The sequence below is a fragment of the Pagrus major genome, chromosome 8 (genome assembly GCF_040436345.1).
Source record: "Pagrus major chromosome 8, Pma_NU_1.0".
NCBI classification, from domain to species: Eukaryota; Metazoa; Chordata; class Actinopteri; order Spariformes; family Sparidae; genus Pagrus; species Pagrus major.
Window position 1 is genome coordinate 5034931 of NC_133222.1, and position 20075 is coordinate 5055005.

Below are 20075 nucleotides of genomic sequence, written 5' to 3' on the forward strand. Positions count from 1 at the left end.
GAAAACTATTCTGCCTCCATGACTCCTCTGGATCCTGTTTATTTTGACACTGTATCAAAAAGTAGCTCTATGCAATATGGTATGTGATTTTGACAAAATGTTTAACATGTTTTAAAAAAAAAAACATTGTTAGATACACCTTTTTAAAATATTATAATCGCTAATGTGTGAATTGAAATCACACAATAGAAAAGCCAGAGTTTACAGAGAGCATTTGAAGGCAACACCTAGACCAGCGCTAGGGTTATTGTGGCAGAAATGGAGGTTCAATCTCTGATAATAGTAGCAATGTAAGGTAACTATTAGTTAAATATAATCTTAAATTTTAGTGTTATACAGCCATGGTTGGTCCCAAGAGCTGAGCTGACGAGCTAACTATTAGTCGTGCACTACATATCCCAGGGAGCCACGGGTCTGTCAGTGCCGTATCCAGGAAGTCGTCTTTGGTTGTCAAGCAAACTTTTGCTTGAAAGCAAAGTGCCTTCAGTCTGTAAAATGTAGAGACCTTTTTAAGTCTACAGTTTCCTGCCACAGGTAAATATATGTTGTAAGAAAACTACTCTATAATATTCATATATGAAGTACACGTCGTTGGTATTCGAGTAGAACATGAATTAATTGGCCCTTTTCACGTTAACAATCAACGATAACCATACAACACTAGCCTAGTTAATGCTAGCTTGTTTGCTAGCTAGCTAATTTAACGCTTTTTAGGTGAGATAGATATAGACAGTTTTTTACTCAGCATTTTCTCCTTGTTAGAAAACCAGTAAACCATTGTTGTTTAGACGTGTTCTTTCTTTATTGGTTATTTCAGGTAGAAGATGAGTTGCTGCCACGCATCTGTGCCCCAGGAGGTCCGTCCTGGCACAGCACGGGTCCTGGTGACTGAGCTGAGCGGATCAGGCCACATCAACCCAACTCCTGCCACAAAACCCTGCGACGACTCTGAAACAGCAGTGGAGCCTTACCTGTCTCCAGAGAAGCTGGTAGGTTTACAGAAGTGCACAAAGATACAGTCAGTATTCATCCCACTGATGCACCTTTTTCCTTTTCCCCCTTGTTTTTGTCCGGTGCATAAAAGGCTACCCTCAAGTAAACCTCTTTTATTTGCGATATCTGTCCTTTTAATGTACAGCAGTGGTAGAGGCATTTATGCAGGTTGATTGCAAGTTGTCTGTGAAGACTGGGGTTGAGGGATCACATTGCACACGTCAACATAGAGATAAGATTTAACATATATAGTATTTTGATTATTCTGACAGTTTTATTACGTGTGTATTACGATAAAAAAAATATTCTGTACCATCCTGTTCCTGGTGAACTGCTCTATGAACAGTAACTAGGCAGCACACAGTGTGCGTGAGGTGGGAAAACACATCATTTCACATCGCGGGCTTCACAAAGGTTGTTACAGCAGAGTCAAAGGTGTTGCATGTCTAAGTTGAATATGGAATCATGACAAGTAAAGACAGAAGAAATCCAGTTCAGCATGCCAGTACAGGTCATCTGGTTTACTGTTAGTTTCCGTTCCTTACAGGAATCACTGTGCGGAACTGGGGACCTCTCTCGTGTGACGTCAGTGGAGATCTGTGTAGACACACAAGAAAACACACTGGGTAACTTTGGTAAGATATGCAATACAACATGGCATTTATACATATAAATCACGGCACATATGGATTTTTTCCAGCCGATACATAACCGATAATTACCTGCTTCTCATAGCCAACACCGATCATTTTTAGATTTTTGAAAGTTCTTTGTAAGTTCATAACCTGTACTTTACGCACACCCGAGAGTAAGAAAGGCTAAGGTGTAGCGAGCAAAGATGGATCATTTAATATTCCACAGTTCAGACTCAACCAAATGTAGCTAACATCACTCTTAAAACAAAAATAAAGAACAATGTTGAAGCTGAAACTGCGACAAAACATCTACACTGGCAATAAATTATTGACCTGATAAATATGGTGCATCCCTACCACACATTCACAAACAAAGAAATCTGATAGTATTTTTACACTGTGTGCAATGATGAATCATAACTGTGTTTTATAATGACCACATAGAAAATCACAAACCAGAACTAGATAAGAGACATTTAAAGACATTGCTATGACGCACACACTGTATCTGTCCCAGACTTCCTGTCAGGTGTGCCAACCTCGGTGCAAGATGACTGAGCTGATAAAGGTGGAGGAGCATCTTAATTATGCTCACCTTTGTCCTTAGAAAATCACGGATTTCACAAGTGCAGACATGACAGAGCACGTGTGAGTCACACATAGCCATCTCACGCCTGCTGTACGTTGTGCTCTTCCTTTTGTCTAATTGAGTTGGAACACCTGATGAGGTGAATTTGGAACTGAGCCAAGAGGCTGGTTTAAAAGCCAACAAATAATCACCCCACTGTTACATCAAAGTGAGAGACATAGTTTTGTTTATCTAATCTTGTTTTGTAGGCGCCTACTTGCCCAGACTGGTGCAGCTAAGAATGAACAACAGCATGATCATGTCAGTAAGGTAAGTGTGAAGTTACATAACATAAAGACCATCTACTTGTTTTCTGCCTGGCTTGCACACTCAATCACACTCATATTATGTCATCATTACTTCATGGAATACTACAGCTTCTTAAGAAGCTGCAAATATCGAAACCAACGTGAAATACAGTCTTACACAAAATTGAATTTGTGCAACTGTCGTAGGATTCCTGTCAACATCTGACCAGTCTCATATGTAGCTTCCTTAGAAACAAAGTGAGTAAGACCTTACCAGAAAGAGAACTGTCATTTGACTGACAGCAGTACAGACGCATGGGGTTTACTGTCATGCTCCACACTGGTCACACCTGTGCTTGCAGATATGTTTTTAGTGAGAGGCTCTTGAATCCATAAAAAGACGGTGCTTTGAAGCAGAATAGCAACTCAGAAGTCACAGGGATGTGTACCTGTTGTGTGTAGCGTGGTTGCAGTGCAGGTGTGGGGCTCTGCTCTGCCAAGGTTTTCCAACAGGGACTTGTAATAAAATGTTTCTGTATGGATGATGCATGTCGCTGTTTGCAAAAAAGACAGATGTGGTGTACTGGTCTCAGGACTGTTTTTAAGGATAAATACACATGGAGAACAGGTTCACCCACCTGTCTCACAATAGGACAAAGAGGGGTTTGTGGCATATCAGCTTTCGGATTTGTCCACTTGGACATTCGCTTTTAAAAAAGAGAGGAAATATGCAGAGTTTCTCCTGGATTGTCCTACCACTTTGGATGCAGCCACAGCTGTGTCATCATGGAAGTAAAGCAATAAACCTCCAGGATGACACACACATACACACAAACATTGTAAATTGTCCTTACAAGAAGACAGGTGGAGAATTGTTACCCGAGAGACGGAGGGATCAGAGAGCACAAACAGAAAGATAGGGAGCTGTCCGCTCCACCCTGAGAGTTGCAGAGCAGAGCCAGCCGGACGTGCACTGCCTCTGATAGCATTTCCTGCTCTGGGCTGTGGGAGCTGTTGTGGAGAGGGTGTTACGGAGTTGTAGATACTCTGACTGAGACTCTGCTGGAAGGGTCAGAGCAGGGGTGTGCTGTGGAGACAAGTGGGCGGCAGAGGAGAGGCCTGCATATTGGGGAAGAGAGAAGAGCTTCTAGCTTGAGTGGCCGAGGGACTGGATAGCCTTTCCCATGGTTCACAGTGTTGTGTAACTCCCTTCCCTGCTTTAATATCAAGTCTGTTCTATTTTGCCTCCTCAGAGACCTGGGAACCACCCTTTCCCACCTGCAGGTGCTGTCGATGTCTTGCTGCTCCCTACAAGACTTAGATGGCATTTCTACTTTCTTCTCCCTCAAGGTAGAGTTTAAAGGTTACAGATTGATCTGTGGAGAGACACTTCAACAACAAACTGTCTTGGGGTAAACGTGCAATGCTTCCCTAACTTTATTTTAAACATTTAAATGTGCATATAGAGCAAAAGAAAAAAGCAATTATGATGGTCTTGTCATAATTTCTCAAATTGTTTTTTACATTTGTTCCTTAAGTTGACATGAGTTATGAGTCTAACAGTGCTGCAGGTCATTCTCATATATCAATTTATCTACTATTGACTCTGTGTTTAAAGGTCCCATATTCTGCTCATTTTTAGATTCATACTGTTAAATGCTGTAATGTTAAAGAAACACATTATCTTTCTGGTACTGTCCATTGACCATCTGTCTGAGAACTTAAAACTTTTAAGCTGGCTCTAAAATGGAACGATAACGTATGACTATAGTGGAATCTGGGAGTCATATGTTATATGTCAACGCTATCCATGCTTGTGATGTTTATCTTGTTAAAACGGCAGTCTGGTTGCCATGGTAACAACTACTTATGACTATTAACCACACTCCCATTCCCTGTTTGAGAGAGAATATTGACCATTGAACAGGAAGAACAGGTCTGAGCATTTTGATACTTTCACAGTATTCATAGTATCTACACCTGCTTTATAATCAAAAAGACATGTAAATCTTACTTTCTTACTTACTTAAGTAAACCCTCCCTCTGTTTCAGGAGTTGAATGTGGCCTATAACAATGTGTCAGACCTGAGTCAGGTTGGCATGCTGGAGAACCTGCAGCTTTTGGATCTGGAGGGGAACGATGTGGATGACCTGGTCCAGATTCAGTATCTGGGGCTGTGTGGCAACCTCCAGAGACTCATCCTGGAGGGAAACCCTGTGTGTTTGAGCCCTAACCCCACTGCCACCCAGGTATGTTCTGCTAATTTTATTTATACCATAAAACTAAATATTATACATTGGTCACCGCCTGCTAAAAGGGATGGCACTCGAATAAGGTCACATAGATCAGGTTGAGCTCCGAATGCTGGTTTGTTTGTTTTTTCCTTCACCAGACCTTTCTGCCTGTCCTTGTCTGGCTTCTTGTTTGTCCTTTGTGATTCAGCAGACACGGATATTCGACAAATAAGCATTTTTCCATAGGGAGTGTAGGGGAATTGGAGCCATCGGGGAGAGACAATATTAGCAACAAAAGTCATGCATCTGCCTGTGCTGTACTTAAGACAGTAAAACACTTATTACTGATCAGCATTCATGACACCATCCAGACACAATAATGCACTGATGATGATGCATGTAGTCCTTCTGTTGGAGGTGTGCGTGTTACAGTGTTTCAGCTAATCTTTTTATGCAGATTAACATACAGCAGTAGACAGTAGAATACACTTAAAATTATGGATTTATGTCACTTGATGTAACGGTTTCTGCAGGTCCTTAAAAAGTCTGAAATCCAATAATCTGAATTCTGACAATCTGAAATTGTCTGAAAATGTTATAGATATGATTTTGACTTTTATAAAGTTGCAGTTTCAGTTAACTTTGTTTTGTTTTTAAATGTGTTTTTGGAAAAAAAATTGTATTAATCACGCTGTTACGACACTGCACAACGAAAACGACATGGAACCAATAACCACTTATCTATTGGAGCACACCCAGATTGTGTGTTGTGATGTGGAGTGTGGACTAATGCAGCATTGCCTATCATCAAAAACATACTACTTCTAGAAGTAGAAGTTAAGATGAAATAGTTTCTGTTAACGTTACTTTTATCTGATATGATCTATCATATGATATAATAGGTCTTGATTGCGTTTATAATGTTTTAAAAAGGTCTTTAAAAGTCTTAAATTTAACTTGTTGAAAGCTGCAGAATCCCTGTAGCCAATACAAAGTGGTGCAAAGATAAGAGTCACAAAATGTTGCAAAAGGTAAAATGAAAGAAGATTAAAAAAAAGAAAAAGAGAATGGGTGGAGATGAATTAAAGCTTGTGCAAGAAGCCAACCGTAGTTCCTGAAAATAAACTGCTTGCTTGATGTCGTAAAAGCCAACTTACAAAAGCAACTTTTGATTTTGATTTAGGTATCATTCAGTTAGTCTCCCCTGTGTTAGAAGGCTTTCAGCCCTTTGTCAGATAATGACCAAAATGTAATTAGCATGTGCTGAGACATGAAAGTATCCATGTGACCTCACCGCTCTGTATCTGGGTCTTCAGCACAGCGGATAGGACACAGGGAGAGCACGAGGCATCAAAATAATCAAACATAACAGCCACGAAACTGGCACCGTCCTCTGTGGAGACAACATGACACAGACATAATGCTTTAATATTACATTACAGTGCTATTTGATCTCTTTGAAAACTGGCCAATACATTTTTATTTGGATGTAAATGGCCGGAGCATGAAAGGCAGCTCACCATGCACACATTCAGTTATATTGAGGGTAGAAGCTGCATTTCCACCTTCTGCTGATTGGAGACACAGTGTGCTGTGAGTTTTTTGGGCCACTGTGAATGTGTTTATTTACACCCACCAGCAGAGCATTAATTAGGAAACTGGGGCAATGAGGGGAGATGCTGAGCTGAATATGCATTAGGCCTGTGCTTTGTAGTGAGTGAGGGGTTCTTGGGTTTTGCTCTCTTGCCAAGCTATCACTCTTCTTGCTCTCTCTCTTCCCATCACACACACACACACACATCCGCTCACTTCCTCTCACCCAGCCCTTATTCTCCTCCTCTTTTCTCTTTCGTTTCCTCCCGGCCAGCCTTTCACTCTCTCTTCCATTCATGCATCTGTGTGGTTTGGTGAAGGCCAGGAGTGCTGAGCTCTAATTTGATCGCTTAGTAGCTCAGTGATTCACTGGACTCCCTCTGCTCTCTCTCCCTCCCTGTCTCTCTCTCTCTCTCTGTCCATCTCTTTCTCTGTGTGTGCTGACAAAAGACCAGAACTCAGTGCCTGCATAGTTTTATGTCGTTCCACAGATTCATTAAAACAACATAACGGTCAAAACCGAGTGCAAAAATATGTAATGATGCTAGCTCATATGTATTATCTTAATATGATGCTAGTATCTATTGACACACTTAGAACCGTCTAACATTTGGACTGCTAGTCTATCACTGATTTGGTTGATTGGATAAACTAAAACCTTTTATAATAAACTTTATGTACACATTAGAACAACAGGTTGCCAAGGCAATGTGTGCTCAAGGTACTTCATAGAACATAATACATAAAATAATACATGAAAAGATAAAGATATAAAATAAAAAGGTAAACATTAAACAAGATTAGATTAATTACAGATAAAATTGAAGACATGAGGCTATAGTTTTCACAGATTTAGTTTCTTCAAGTAGAATTTTAAGAAGGACGTGAAGACAGAAAGGTTTGGTTTCTGTTCTGCCATGTATGGGGACTTTTTAAGTAAGTACAAATTAAGTAGTGAAGTTATTAACATACATTTTCCTTATAGTATTTTATGTATGAATGAGGTAATGTCAAAAGGTCTGACTAAAGGTACAGTCCCAAAAAAGATGAGTTTTTGTTTTTATCTGTGAGGTGGCTGATGGAGCAAAGAGGGTCAACATTTAGTCTATATTTCACAATAGCCGTATTAAGTGGACAACACCTGTGGAATATTTTCAGTGACACATAAACAAAAATGTTGTCTTTTAAATGTGCAATTTGTAAGATAGTTCATCATTGTGTCTCATTCCAAACTGACGAGTTGGGGAACGCAAAGCATCAGTGTTTGATTGAGTTGGTAATGAGATTCAATAATCAATTATCTTACAAATTGGACCTTAAAATCTAGGTCAAGATAAGGGTCACCTGGCATCTCCTTTACGTTAGCACCTATAGGTTTTCATGTAGCCCATAATACACTTATGTAGTTGAGTATTTTTCAGTATAACAAAAGTATAGTGTGCATTGAATGGATGAGTCTTATTTCGAACACCGACCTGAGTAGGCTGTTCATTACATTAGTCCTTTATATCATTGTCACTGGCACAAATTATGAAATCACTGCATGAATATGTGCATCAATGATGTTTGTGTTACAGACAGCAATGCCAAAAACACTGTTATATAATGCACTCATCGCTTTTAGTGATCAAAAGGCTACATGCCATTAAACTGAAATAATTATCTCTGCACAAAACAAAGGGTCAGCTTGTTTGGCGTGATGGTGCGAGTCATTTAAGTGAAACAGTACATGCAGCATCTCACTGTTTAAACAGAATGAAATGAAAGAATATGAGTTCATATCAATATCAGATTTAAAAAATGTAATTTACTTCTTGAACTGTAAGATGTGTTATATTACTGTAGGCGTGACGGTTCATAGACCTCCCATGAGACACCTGAATCTTCCTCACAAAGTGCATGTCATTCAAGATATCAGTCATGATATTTGAAACAGATAATTTCACTTCACTGTGAATACATTTAAGTCACACTTTCAAACTAATTTCAAGCTCCGTACACTCTTTCCTCCCTTCTACCCAGACGGCAGACTATAGTTATCGGGCTGCAGTGAGGGAGTTAGTCCCTCAGCTGCGTTACCTAGACGATTTAAGGGTTGAGGAGGACGGGCCTAGCGGCAGCACCACCATGGGAGAAGACTTGGCCATTCTCCGAAACTCCATTAGAGACTCCACTCAGACAGCCACTGAAGACGGTGTGTGTTTTCTATATGTTGTTCTGAGTCATACGATGCAGACCGGTTAATTACAGCTGTGTATTTAATGGGCCACTCACGTTTGTCTTTGCAGAGGAAACAGCAGACGATGCATGTTCTTACAGCAGACCCGCCTCAGCCAGGCGCCCTCCTTCCAGCCGCTCCTGTGTCTGGCCCCTCTCCAGACCCCCCACTGGCTCCAGACCCGTGTCAGCGACTAGGCCTGGAGTTCTCTCACCTCCTGGATCCAGACCTGGTTCTGCAGAATCAGAGCTAGCAACAGTGGCAGCAGAAACCAGCACTTTGACGCATGGTTAGGCTCTCCAGTGGCTGATCGTTCACATCCAGTCTTAACTTCACCAGTGTTATAAAGTTGTCTATTTTCCTGCTTTGGTGCCTTGATTAACTATATGTGGCAAGACCACTGACCCCTGAGAACCATTTCCATCTTTGTATTTTTTTTGTTTTAGTGCCGGGTGTTTTCTTATCAGCGTCACCCTGCACAGTTTGTCAACTTTGCTCCACAGTGCCACCATGAGGACTTGATTGTGTCAGAAAACAGTTTCACTTATATATTTTTTTTTACATCTGTTGATTCTCGAAGGAGCTGGCAAGATCCTGTTCTGTGGAAACCCGGTCCAGGCTATTCGAGCGAAGCGAGAAAAGTTGAGGGTAGGTGGTGTGCGTTGGAGGAAGAAAACAAAAAAATTCCTTCATCTCAGTGAAACAACAGCGTGTTCTTTGTCAATCAGATATCAAATTATTCCACAGCAGTCTTTCATTTCTTGCTTGCTGAAGAATATTTAATGTCAACTGAGGGATGCAACAAGCTTTATGGGCATTGAGAGGCCATATTGGCTGTCTGACACCACCGGCTCGTCTCTTAATGTCATGTCAGTATAAACAGAAGGAGTAAATTATTATCAGGAGTCATCAAGAGTGACTTGACAGACGCGGCTCTCACTGCCACCACCATGTGATCTGTCATACTGCCAAACACACACCGCTGCTGTCACTCATCGTCTCCCTCTTACCTCCTGTTCTGTCCTTCCCTCTTATGTTTGCTCTTGTTCCCTATCTGACCGTTACTCTACCATCTATTCATAATTAATGCAATCAGCTCTTTGGCCTCTATTCTGTTATGTCTCCATGCCTCCCTCCTTACCCCTCACGCTCATTTGCCCTCTCTTCCGTCTCATAGACAGCACCCACCAGGTCTGCTTTCACACCCCGTGACCTGCCCATCCATGTGCCAGAACACACCTATGACCTTGAGGAGTGTGATGTTCGAGAACGTGTTGATGTGCTGGCAGAGCTGCGAGCTTGGAGAGAGCAGCACAGCAGGTACTAACTAGTTGCACACTACAATATAAAAAATTTAATAGGTATCACTATGAAACGTCCCCAGTTGATTACTAACATTTAAGGTGCAATACATAAGAACTGGTCACCTTAATTTCATCACAACAAAAAGGGGCAGCAGATCACCAGAGTGACTGCTAACTGCTGCCAACTATATTCTTTTTATACATCCATAACTTTAGCTACCACTAGCTTTTGAGCCATCTCAGCCATTAAAAACAAGTTTCACCATGTTTTTAGGAGTGAGATGTTATATAAATCAGGCTATGAGTGATACACCACCTATCTTAATACCTTAGAATATAGATAGGAATAAAACTGGAAGGAGTATTCAATTTAAAAAAAGATAATGATAATGATAATAACTAATAGAAATCGCCAATAAACTTATTATGTAATCAATGCTAATAAAATTAAATATGTGTTAAATTGCCCTAACTATATATTTTGGACATTTTCTACCACTCAATAGCCCAAAATCTCAAAATGTATCAGTGTATTAAAAAAACAATGCCTTCACCTGGAGTGCCTTTCCGAGCTGGTCCATTCACAATCCATGTGGTCTCCGATAGTTGAAGTTAGACGTCCTCTGGTTCGTTCCTCACTTCAACCGTCATCCTGGCATCCTCTTCACATGTTACGCTGATCGAACTTAAAATCTTTCTACGCTGTTTTTTAGGCGTCTCCAGTCCATAGAGAAAGAAAGATCACCACAGGTTCTGGCTATCCGGCATAGTGATGAAGAAGAGGGGGAAGATGATGACGAAGAAGAAGGCTTTGGTGGTGTGAGGAGTGAGGAGAGTAGTGATGAAGAAAGTAGAGAGGAGAGGCATGGCGGCAGTCTCGATACTGCCTCACCAGATTCGTCTTTCCTGTCTCTGTCCCCAGGTGAACACTCGCTGACTGAACAAACTTGATGTTGATTTTGAAAAAACTGAGAGAATTCATAATAACATCTAAGTTGAAAACAAAAACATTAATGATATCCCAGTAGATTAAAAAGGTAAAGGTAGCTACTAAATCTTTTGCAATGATTTTGTTTTGTTTTCAGACCTGCATCACAAAGAAGCCTTGTCTCCTGAAGTAGCTCGACTGTCACTCTCCCCAGACACTGGCCTGTCCCCTTCTCCCCCTCTCAGTGCCACAGCAGCTGCTGGAAATCACAAGCCACCAGGGATCCGTGCACGTAGGCTTCGCCAGACTAGCTCACAACATTTACCTGATTTCCACAGAGTAGGGTGCCTCCCTAGGACAACCGTAGAAGACAAAGCACTGACTTCCCAGAGGGTCCAGCAGGTGACCAGGACAGATCTGCCTGAGTTGCCTCTGCCTCCACACATACCCCGCCCACCTCCAACAGGTCCCCTGGGGCAAGGGTTCATGGATCCATGGTATGGTGTTATTCAAGATTACTTTATATGTCAATATGTATGCATTTATACAGTTAAAAAGGGACACAGGGGATCTTTAATTGTTCTTAAAGACATGTTCTCTGTCTTGCAGTACAAAGATGGACAGTACAAGATCAGATGCACGGTCTCGCAGCAAGCATCTACCAACTCCTCAGATATCCAAACCCCTGGACAGACCGGCGATCAGTCGTCCTCACACAGCCAGGGCAGCCCTGCAGAAACATCATCCGCACCACATACCCCAGCCCTGCAGAGGGAGCTCACACCCAGACTGACATCAGAATGGGCAGATGTTTGGCTGCCTGGCCAGTGATCAGTATAGTGGGACTGTGACATACTTGTAATAACAGAGTGGTAGCATGATGGCCATGGAGGGGGATACCACACTTTTCAGAAGATAACATTCCCAGGCCAAAATCCAGTGAACATATATTGCTTTATCACAAGTAAGAGTGTAACTGGAGGACTTTCTATACTGAGATAATCCTTCTAATTCTACTGAGCTGCTGGTTTACCTCTGGCTGTTTTGGCTGGATGAAGATGTGACTAAAGCCTCTCATATGCAATTCTCAGGTTGAAATATTGAATGATTATAACTCAAATGCTACCTTGTCTTTCACACAATAAAAAAAGTCTTTATTTGACTTTCGATTCTCTACTTTCATTATAACTGAGCCGAACGGTTAATAAAATGTAACCGTTCATTCCAGCTCGGGTCTCCTGCTGTGTCTGTGATTATTTTGAAATTCATGGTGCAATAGTGAAACGCCGCCACTTGAGGGCACTATCTGTAAACACTGAATCAAAAACCCATTGCTTCAATCACCTTGAGGAAACAATCCTTCAAATCCACCACCTTGAAACACAAGATTCATTCCTTCTGTTGCCTTTTTGTCAATGTCTAAGGCGGCATTTACATCAAAGAGAGTGAAGTATTAAGCATGCAAGCTTCGGCCCTGCATACTGCCAACACAGGAGGAGAAAATGTTTCATGATGTCCTGGCTGGTGCACAATACAACTAATGGAGTGGAACAAATCAAGTCTATTTAGGGTTTTTTATATTCCAGCTGTGACGTATCCAATTGTTTTCCAAGAGCTCAATGGGAAATTACCCATCTATTGCTCTGTGAATAACAATCTCAGACTGATTTCCTCCCAAAGACCACAGAGGCAGCCACATTACACCTTAGCAACTCTTAAGGGCATATAAAGTTGAGAGTAGCGGCTTGTTTTGAGGCTGTCACACCAGTCTTAACATGGAATTAACATTCAGTTTCAGGGCAACAACTATAACTAGCATGCGGATGTTTCCAAACTTGCCTGGGCTTTTGTTCAAATACCTAAGCATACACACGCACATTAGAAAACCCTACCCATATTTCTGTCATCCATGCTTCAGTTTTGTCCATAGTAACAGGATGTCAATAAAGGAAAAAGAAAGCACTGGCTGTCATTAAGCATCGAGAGTGCTCCAAACACTCCTGACCACAAAGTCGGATTAGGATATGTACACAAATGACAGACAGGAATGTATGCTGTGTGTTTACATGTGCCGATGCACCTCCAATCAGCCATGAGACAGCTGTTATGTAACATTTTTTGTTTTCTAGCAACTCCTTCCATCAACTATCACCTTCCCTCACTCCCTGTCAGGTGTTTTCAACCACACTCCCATCTCACTGGGGCTCTTAGGTCTCAAGACACAGATGGAGGAGAACAGAATGAAAGGGAAGAGGCCTTTTATGGTTGGGAAAGTGGCCACCTACTCTCTCTGAATAGTCTTGTAATTTCTCTGAAAGGGATCATTCTCACAGCTGGTCAGGACAGGGGACCTAATCTGGCTTGTGAGCGGCTTTCTTTCACTCTCCGGTTACGAGACGATGTGACAAACCAGAAGGGCCTGTTTTTTTTGTCAATGCCTTTGGGATGACAGATACTGTGACAGAAGCTGAAAATTAGATTGTAAAGACAAATCATGTCCTTCAGCTTCAGTACACTAGTGACTCATTTGCTTTATAGGATTTTGAGTTAACAGTATTGTCAAAAAGAAAATGGCTTCTTATTAAAGACATGCCTCTATCCCTCTTTTATCTAATAACCACCACTGTTAGAAGCACCAGTGTCGATTGAGATGGGCTTTTCAACCCAAAATCAAATTTAAAAGTCAATTATAGCACTGCAATGCCACAGTGTCATAAATTGGCTTTGTAAAACCTTTTCCCCCAGAGTTGATTGTGCAAAACAAGGGGAGGATAATGTTATTTAGGCATACTAGCGTATATAATAGCAAAATAAGTCTCAAATCCACACGTTCAAGCCCAATCAAACAGTGCTTGCTTTTATGTCAGACTGTAGTGGAGGAAACTGTGTCAACACATGCTGTGCTCACCACCAAAACAAATATCACATGAGGTAGATGTGATCCGGTTAAATCCATGATCATGTCAGGCAGGTTGTCGTTACATTCCCCAGAAGACTCCATCAAAGCTATCAGAGACAGGATGTTCATACAATCGTGTATCTGCGTGCAACTGCAGCTAGCATGACGGGTGTGAACAAATTACAGGGAAGCACATTGTGGAAAAACACACACATCAACATCACTTTTGTTTTAATTGAAAGGAATGCACAGTTGATTTCATTAAGCATATGCTTCCCTCTAGTTTTGACTTGAGATGGGTCTTTACTGTAAGGCGCTGTCACTGGAAATACCTACAGTATGAGTTGAGACAGGCCTAGGAGGAGAAGCTGTTTGTACAGTGCATATAAGACCACAGGATCCTGCCTGAAGGAACATACCAATCACTGCAAGATATGTAGACTGATATAACTCATTGTGTTGACGCCTTTACAATCAAATGCAGACATGCACTCTATAATGGTATTCAAGTGGCATAAAATGAATCACAATCACATCATCAAAACAATTAGTGTGCACATGTAAAGTGTCAAAAACAAAGTGTTTTTGTGTTAATATACATTACCTGTCAGTGTTCCACTATTAGTGTTGATTTACTTTGAACATGGCCGAGCCCCTCAGCATGTCAGAGAATCATTTGTGTTTTATATAATACAACCAGAGATAAAGGAGATTTGAGGCAACTTACCACTGTATGGAGAGGTTGTATCAGCAATAACAACGTAAGGCTGACTCATTGTTTTGTGAGGCTGAATTAATAACCGCAGCTAATACTGTATTTTCCGCTCATTCTATTCCAAGGTCATGTGTTCAGTAACTATGAGCAGCAGGAGGCACTGGGGATTACCTGCTGCTCAAGAGGAAGAGAAGCAATGTTGTGTTATGAGAAGAGAAACCTGTTTAATATAGCATACATCAGTTTTAAATTAAAGTATCTTGGCATGCTTTTAAATAAAGTGTTGTTTAATATATGTCACCAGAACAAAGCTTCCAACAGCTGTTGTTGTTTTCTGCTTTGTGAATACTTTTTAGCTGTTTTCTCTCAAAAAGTTGTGTTTGAGAGCCGTGATTATAATTTGTGGGATGAATACAAAATTCCTTTTGGTCTTGCATGTGTTGGCAAAGCCACCCGTCATCTGTTAGGCATGATTCAGAAGTTTGGGGAATTTTTGACATAGAAAATAAAAGTAAAACATTTAAGACAGCATTCATTTTCGTTTTTTCTAATTTTCTAAGGTAAAGTCATACCCAATTGAAACTTTTAATGCAATAAATAAGCTTTTTAGCACTTCAAAAAAAAAACTTTTAAAACACATTTTTCATTCAACAACAAAAAAGGTCTATTCTGTTGAATGGCATTACAGATCGCAGTGACCTTAGCCAGTCTTGTTGACGTCAGTGATAGTTCCCTTTTCCTTTTGTCCAGGTAAAAGCATACACACAAGTTATGAAAGGTTAGTTCAGAGGCAATTACAATCTGTCACCTCTTACACTTCCTCCTCATCAGAGCTGAAACACATGCTCTGACATGTTTTAAAGAGAACACTCTTTGCATCAGTGCCACATTTTGTTAGATTCTATCTCCTCGTAGCCTCTATGAATGCTGTCAACCACCCAGATCTCAGATAACATCAGTTTTAGTCTTGAAACCTGAAAGGCAGGTGCACTTCAAAGATTAACGTTTTGAAATGAGTTGCAAATCCTAAAGCTTTCACAACAATGAAGCTCTATAGAAAAGTGTATCTTTTCCCATCTCAGTCACGTGTAATATGAAAGCTTTATTGTTCTTATAACTTGGAATCAGCTACAGCTACTGCTGCCAACATGCTTTCCCAAGCAATGTGTTGACACCGGTTAACTAGACTTGTATTGTTTTTGTTTTTTAAATTCTATTGGCATGGAAAATAAAATAAAAACATTATACTGGTAAAGGTGTATGTCTGGGTATTACTTTGAAACTGACCATCATCACTTGTGGTAAGTTTTTAATATGGATTTTTTTTCCAGAATTTTATTTCTTTGAACATTTCTTCTCAGAATTATACAAATTAAATATATGTATATTTTTTATTTTATTTCATATTTTTTACTTGAACTCCATTTATTTTTTTACATTCTATATCAATGCTTTTACTTTGAAGCTGCTCACCGGAAACCGTATCCTTTCTACTTCCGGGATGGCTTGACACCAACGGACTTTTGACGACAGGGTCCAGAGGATGAAGCACTCGGTCGTCCGTCGTTTCAAGCTCGACTACTGAATCACTTGTAAGTCGTTTTCACGTTGTGTTTTACTTTCTGTCAGAATAAATGACATTGTGAAATGTTTTTGAACGTAAAGGATGCAACAAGTGCTGGTTAGTGAGCTCAGCGCGAGTGCACCTGCAGGGTCATGGCAGGCTAACGTTAAACTGGGATACTAAACTTTTCTAACTCACTTTGTTGTGTAACTAAGTTAAGTTACGCCGACGAATTTTGCTGTTTGTACGTTTTATTGGCTTTGTTGCTATGCTAATTCCTATATTGTCAAAGAGTGGTAAACTCGTTGAACGTAACTTGTTAACCCTGTTAAGCTTTTAGTGTAAAAACGTAAGCTTATATTAAGTTAAAGAGGTCATATAAAGCTAATTTTTAGGTTAATGCTTTTATTTGGGGGTCCTAGTAGAATAGGTTTACATACTTTAATCTTCAAAAAACACATTATTTTTCTCATATGATGCATTACTGCAGCGTCTCTTTACACACTGTGTTTTGAACGCTCCGTTTTAGCTACACAGTGAGACATCTCATCTCTGTTCAATCTTTGGTGAGAGTTGCACATGTGCATTACTTAAAGGGCAGGATGTAGCCAATCAGAGGCAGAGGAGGGCAGGTCATGCCGAGCAAGGTAGTGCGATCTAAAATAACGTCGCTACAGCAGTAGCAACTGTGTCTTCTGACTGATTGGAGTGTATATATTTTATAATAATAATAATAAAAATATATATATTTATATAACGCTTTGTACATAGTGACTCACATAAGTTACGGAACTAAAGGCTTTACATGCATAAAAATGCTGCATAACACAATAAAGGAAAGGCAAAACCCAAAACAGCATAATATGACCTCAAATGACAGTAAATCTGCTTCCTTGGCAAATTGTGTGAGGACATTTTACAGTGAATTAGCTCACTATACACATGCACAATAATTACAGTTTGCTTGTTGACATTTGAGAAAAGTAGGAGTGCGTGCCCCTCTTAATTAGATTTTGAGAAAACCTTGGTAGTGCTAGAAAGTGCATGAATTGATTTATTGAGAAACTCCATTGTACTGACTGAATCAGAGGCTTGGGGCCCCTTGAGTTTTGAAATGATTAATCAGCTAATTACAGATTATTTCTTTCTGTCAATGGACACGCTTATTCAATCTTATTGTTTGAGCTATTCTCGTATCTATTCACTTCCCGTTTGTTTATTTAGTTTGTTTAAGCATGAAAAAAAAAAAATCAGTCTATTCTGATTAAAATGTTGTTCCCCAAAACTACATAGTGCTCCTTCAACACACCCCGACAGCATCCTAACAGCAGCATCCTTGGAGGTGCAGTCACATATCTTTACCACACAAGTTCTGAATGCACATGCAATAGGGCTTCATGTTCATACATGTGTTTACCACATATCTGTCCTCGTCATTTAAGCTGTTGTGTTCAGTTTTACATTATGTATTTGTCTCTTCCTTTTCTTGATGGTCCATGTGCGTGTATCTTCTGTCAGTTGCTTCTGCTTCCTCCATTTATCCACCGTTGTTTGAACCTTTTTACTCTTACTTCCTAGTTTTTTATTTGTATCGTGCTGTCTTATTCCCTTTTCTTTATCTTTCCCTCTTCGCAGATTGACCAGAAGCTTTGTAAATGGTTGTTATGGCCTCTTTATGTCTTCGCCATAAGCATTTTATTTATGTCTTTGGAAGCCATAATGCTTCAACGTTAGTGTGTAGTTGTCCCTGTCAACTGTGGAGTAATTCTTGATGGATTTTATCAGATAATGTTCCCGTGAGTACCTGCTTGAGAACGAGGCTGAGATAGGCTGTTGTTCTGAAGTATTTTTGTATTGGACATCTTAACAAAATCCTTTTTAAATTGATCATCAATGCAAAAGACTCTTAGTGGAATTGGGCCGATGACACCTAGGGGAAATAATATTTAAATGGCCAAATATTTCTGTTTTGGGGAATGGATTTAAGCTTTAGTGCTTCAGTCAAAATTTATATAGTATTTTCTTGCTAGTGTTTTAAAATAATAAACATTTGCAGCACGTAATGTGTGAATAAAATGAAATGTTGTACAAAAAGTGACAATAGAGGGTTTAGTTGCTTGACCTCTATGTCCCCTCCACACTATGAAATCACTCGATGGTGACTCATCTGTCCAGCTGCTCAACACTGGAGAATATAAAGGCTTGTCTACCAGCTGAGAATCGCACACACACACACATGCACACACATACACCCAATCTTTATGTCACTAAGACACCAAATTATTGCACCATCCCCTTATACTAATGTTTTCACTGTCAGAAACACGGGGGTGGTTGAGATCCACTTTATATCATGCTAGCATGAGCAGGATTCTTGGATTGTGCCTTGAATAAAGACAGATCTGCCTTTTGAATTCTGATGATGGGTGTTAGAGGAAAAATACAGTATATCTAGATTACCAGTTGTCCTGTAATATGTTACCAAGTATTGAATCACATATTCGACTTAGCCTCCTGTGAGCGTAAATATAGCCCCACAGGCTCCTTTTGATTTTTCTATTAAACTTAATAGCTATTATAGACAGTCTGAAGCAGAATGGGCAGGCAAGTGCAGCTTTGTGAACAAAACCGAGCAGTTTGCATGCTGTAAGTTATTGTTCTCAAACCGGTGAAGCTGTCTGCTTTTGTTGTCATTTCATGATGGGGTCTAATCTCGAGCTTGCATGATCCATCCGCTGGAATATCCCAAGTATCTGCTGTAAACCCTGCCGCCTGAATGTGCCTATTATCTATTGACAAGCTGAAACATGATTGTTGATTCTCAGGTAGTCCTCTCCATTACCTTTTTTTAAATAAAATCAATGGCTAAGGCTCAGACTTGTCATTGCTGTCCATGTGTCGGGTACCGTCGGCTTTGTCACCTTCTCTTGCTGTGGCTCATCAGCTATCCTGTCACACTGACACTGTGGAGAGGTAATTGGGGCCCCTTTTTACTTGGTAAATGCTGTTCCGAGGACGAGACCTGCCTGCCACAGCTGAAGTAGGGTAATTTACTGGCGCTGAGGCGATATATTACACGGCGGATGATTGTGTTCAAGTGCACAGCACATTGCTGAGAAAGTGATAGATGTGTGATTTCAGCCTGAGTAATAAACCCGCTGCCTAACATTTGCAGACTGTATCGTCTCACTGTTCTGCTGGGAATGTATGTTAGAGAGCCTCACTATAATTTAGTTTATTACTGTGAGCAGATGCCAGAGTGCATTGTAAAAAAAAAACAGGGTTTGAACTCTCAGGATTCAGGGTATAACAACTAATTACATTTAGGCTGAAGAACTGTTGGTCATTTATGCTTTCATTAGATTACACTAACCTGCAAACTAGTGGTTCTCAAACTGAGTAAGACCAGCTCGAGGGTTGCTGGTTGATCTACTGACCTGATGCACCAGATGGTTATGTATTACTGGCTATCAAGGGCTAACTTCAACCATTCAGATCAACAGTAGGGGACCGCTACCAGTGGAGCCAGTTGGTTAATCAAACTCTTTCCAAAGCAAGTCAGAGAAGAGTAAAAACATACCCTTGAGTGCTGTTCTTTGCTCAATTAATAGATGCTCTTCATTTCTTGCATAGCTGAGAAGACACCATTGTTTTCAAACTAACAGTCGCTTCTCTTGCTAGTCGTCACACCTAAACCATGCCTGTAGCTAGTAATAGTTCCTCCTAGGATGCTGATTGATCCGAATAACTGTTGTTCGCCACAAGCCAGGCAAGATGGATTCTTGAGATTTCATGATCACTTGACGTTGCAAATCCATCTTTCATCCATCAGCCTTGCAATATAAGATTAATAGGGGGACATGAAGAGAAAAATAACTTCTACTAGCCTGTACAAATGCACTTTTTAGGTCTCCAGCCATCTATTAATGCAGAATCAAATTAATCAACCTGAAAAGGGATTTCTGCATCACTGCATTTTGGAAATGATTTTGCTCTACTGGCTTCTCTGGGCTCTGACATCCGCTGTGCAAATGGAGTTGTTTGAAGACAGGTGTAAAGAGTTGAAAGATGAGGGTCAGCACTTCTGAATATAAAGCATCGTACTCTTTTGGAAA

The 20075-nt window shown here is 40.4% G+C and overlaps 2 protein-coding genes across 3 annotated transcripts in view; both read left to right on the forward strand.

The window, feature by feature from the left end:
• The first annotated feature begins 486 nt into the window (after positions 1-486).
• On the forward strand, positions 487-11687 carry lrrc56 (leucine rich repeat containing 56). The gene is made up of 14 exons (XM_073471745.1): positions 487-534; positions 818-989; positions 1541-1628; positions 2146-2157; positions 2466-2526; positions 3758-3854; positions 4557-4754; positions 8355-8513; positions 8623-8839; positions 9131-9198; positions 9728-9870; positions 10568-10776; positions 10940-11279; positions 11392-11687. The coding sequence occupies exons 2-14, from the start codon at positions 825-827 to the stop codon at positions 11573-11575; spliced, it is 1941 nt and encodes a 646-aa protein (XP_073327846.1). The 5' UTR covers positions 487-534; positions 818-824; the 3' UTR covers positions 11576-11687.
• A 4219-nt stretch (positions 11688-15906) lies between these two features.
• rassf7a (Ras association domain family member 7a) overlaps positions 15907-20075 on the forward strand; it is a 37849-nt gene continuing 33680 nt past the window's right edge. Inside the window, exon 1 of one of the 2 annotated variants that reach the window (XM_073472206.1) lies at positions 15907-15988. The gene's annotated coding sequence lies outside the window, so the exon portion shown is untranslated. The remainder of the gene's footprint in view (positions 15989-20075) is intronic. The other variant, XM_073472208.1, reaches the window with a different exon arrangement.

Excerpts from the sequence above, each read along its gene's own strand:
- lrrc56 (XM_073471745.1), top strand. The coding sequence starts at position 825 with ATGAGTTGCTGCCACGCATCTGTGCCCCAGGAGGTCCGTCCTGGCACA. Across the intron at positions 4,755-8,354 it reads CTAACCCCACTGCCACCCAG|ACGGCAGACTATAGTTATCG; the intron begins GTATGTTCTGCT and ends CCTTCTACCCAG. Across the intron at positions 9,199-9,727 it reads CGAAGCGAGAAAAGTTGAGG|ACAGCACCCACCAGGTCTGC; the intron begins GTAGGTGGTGTG and ends TCCGTCTCATAG.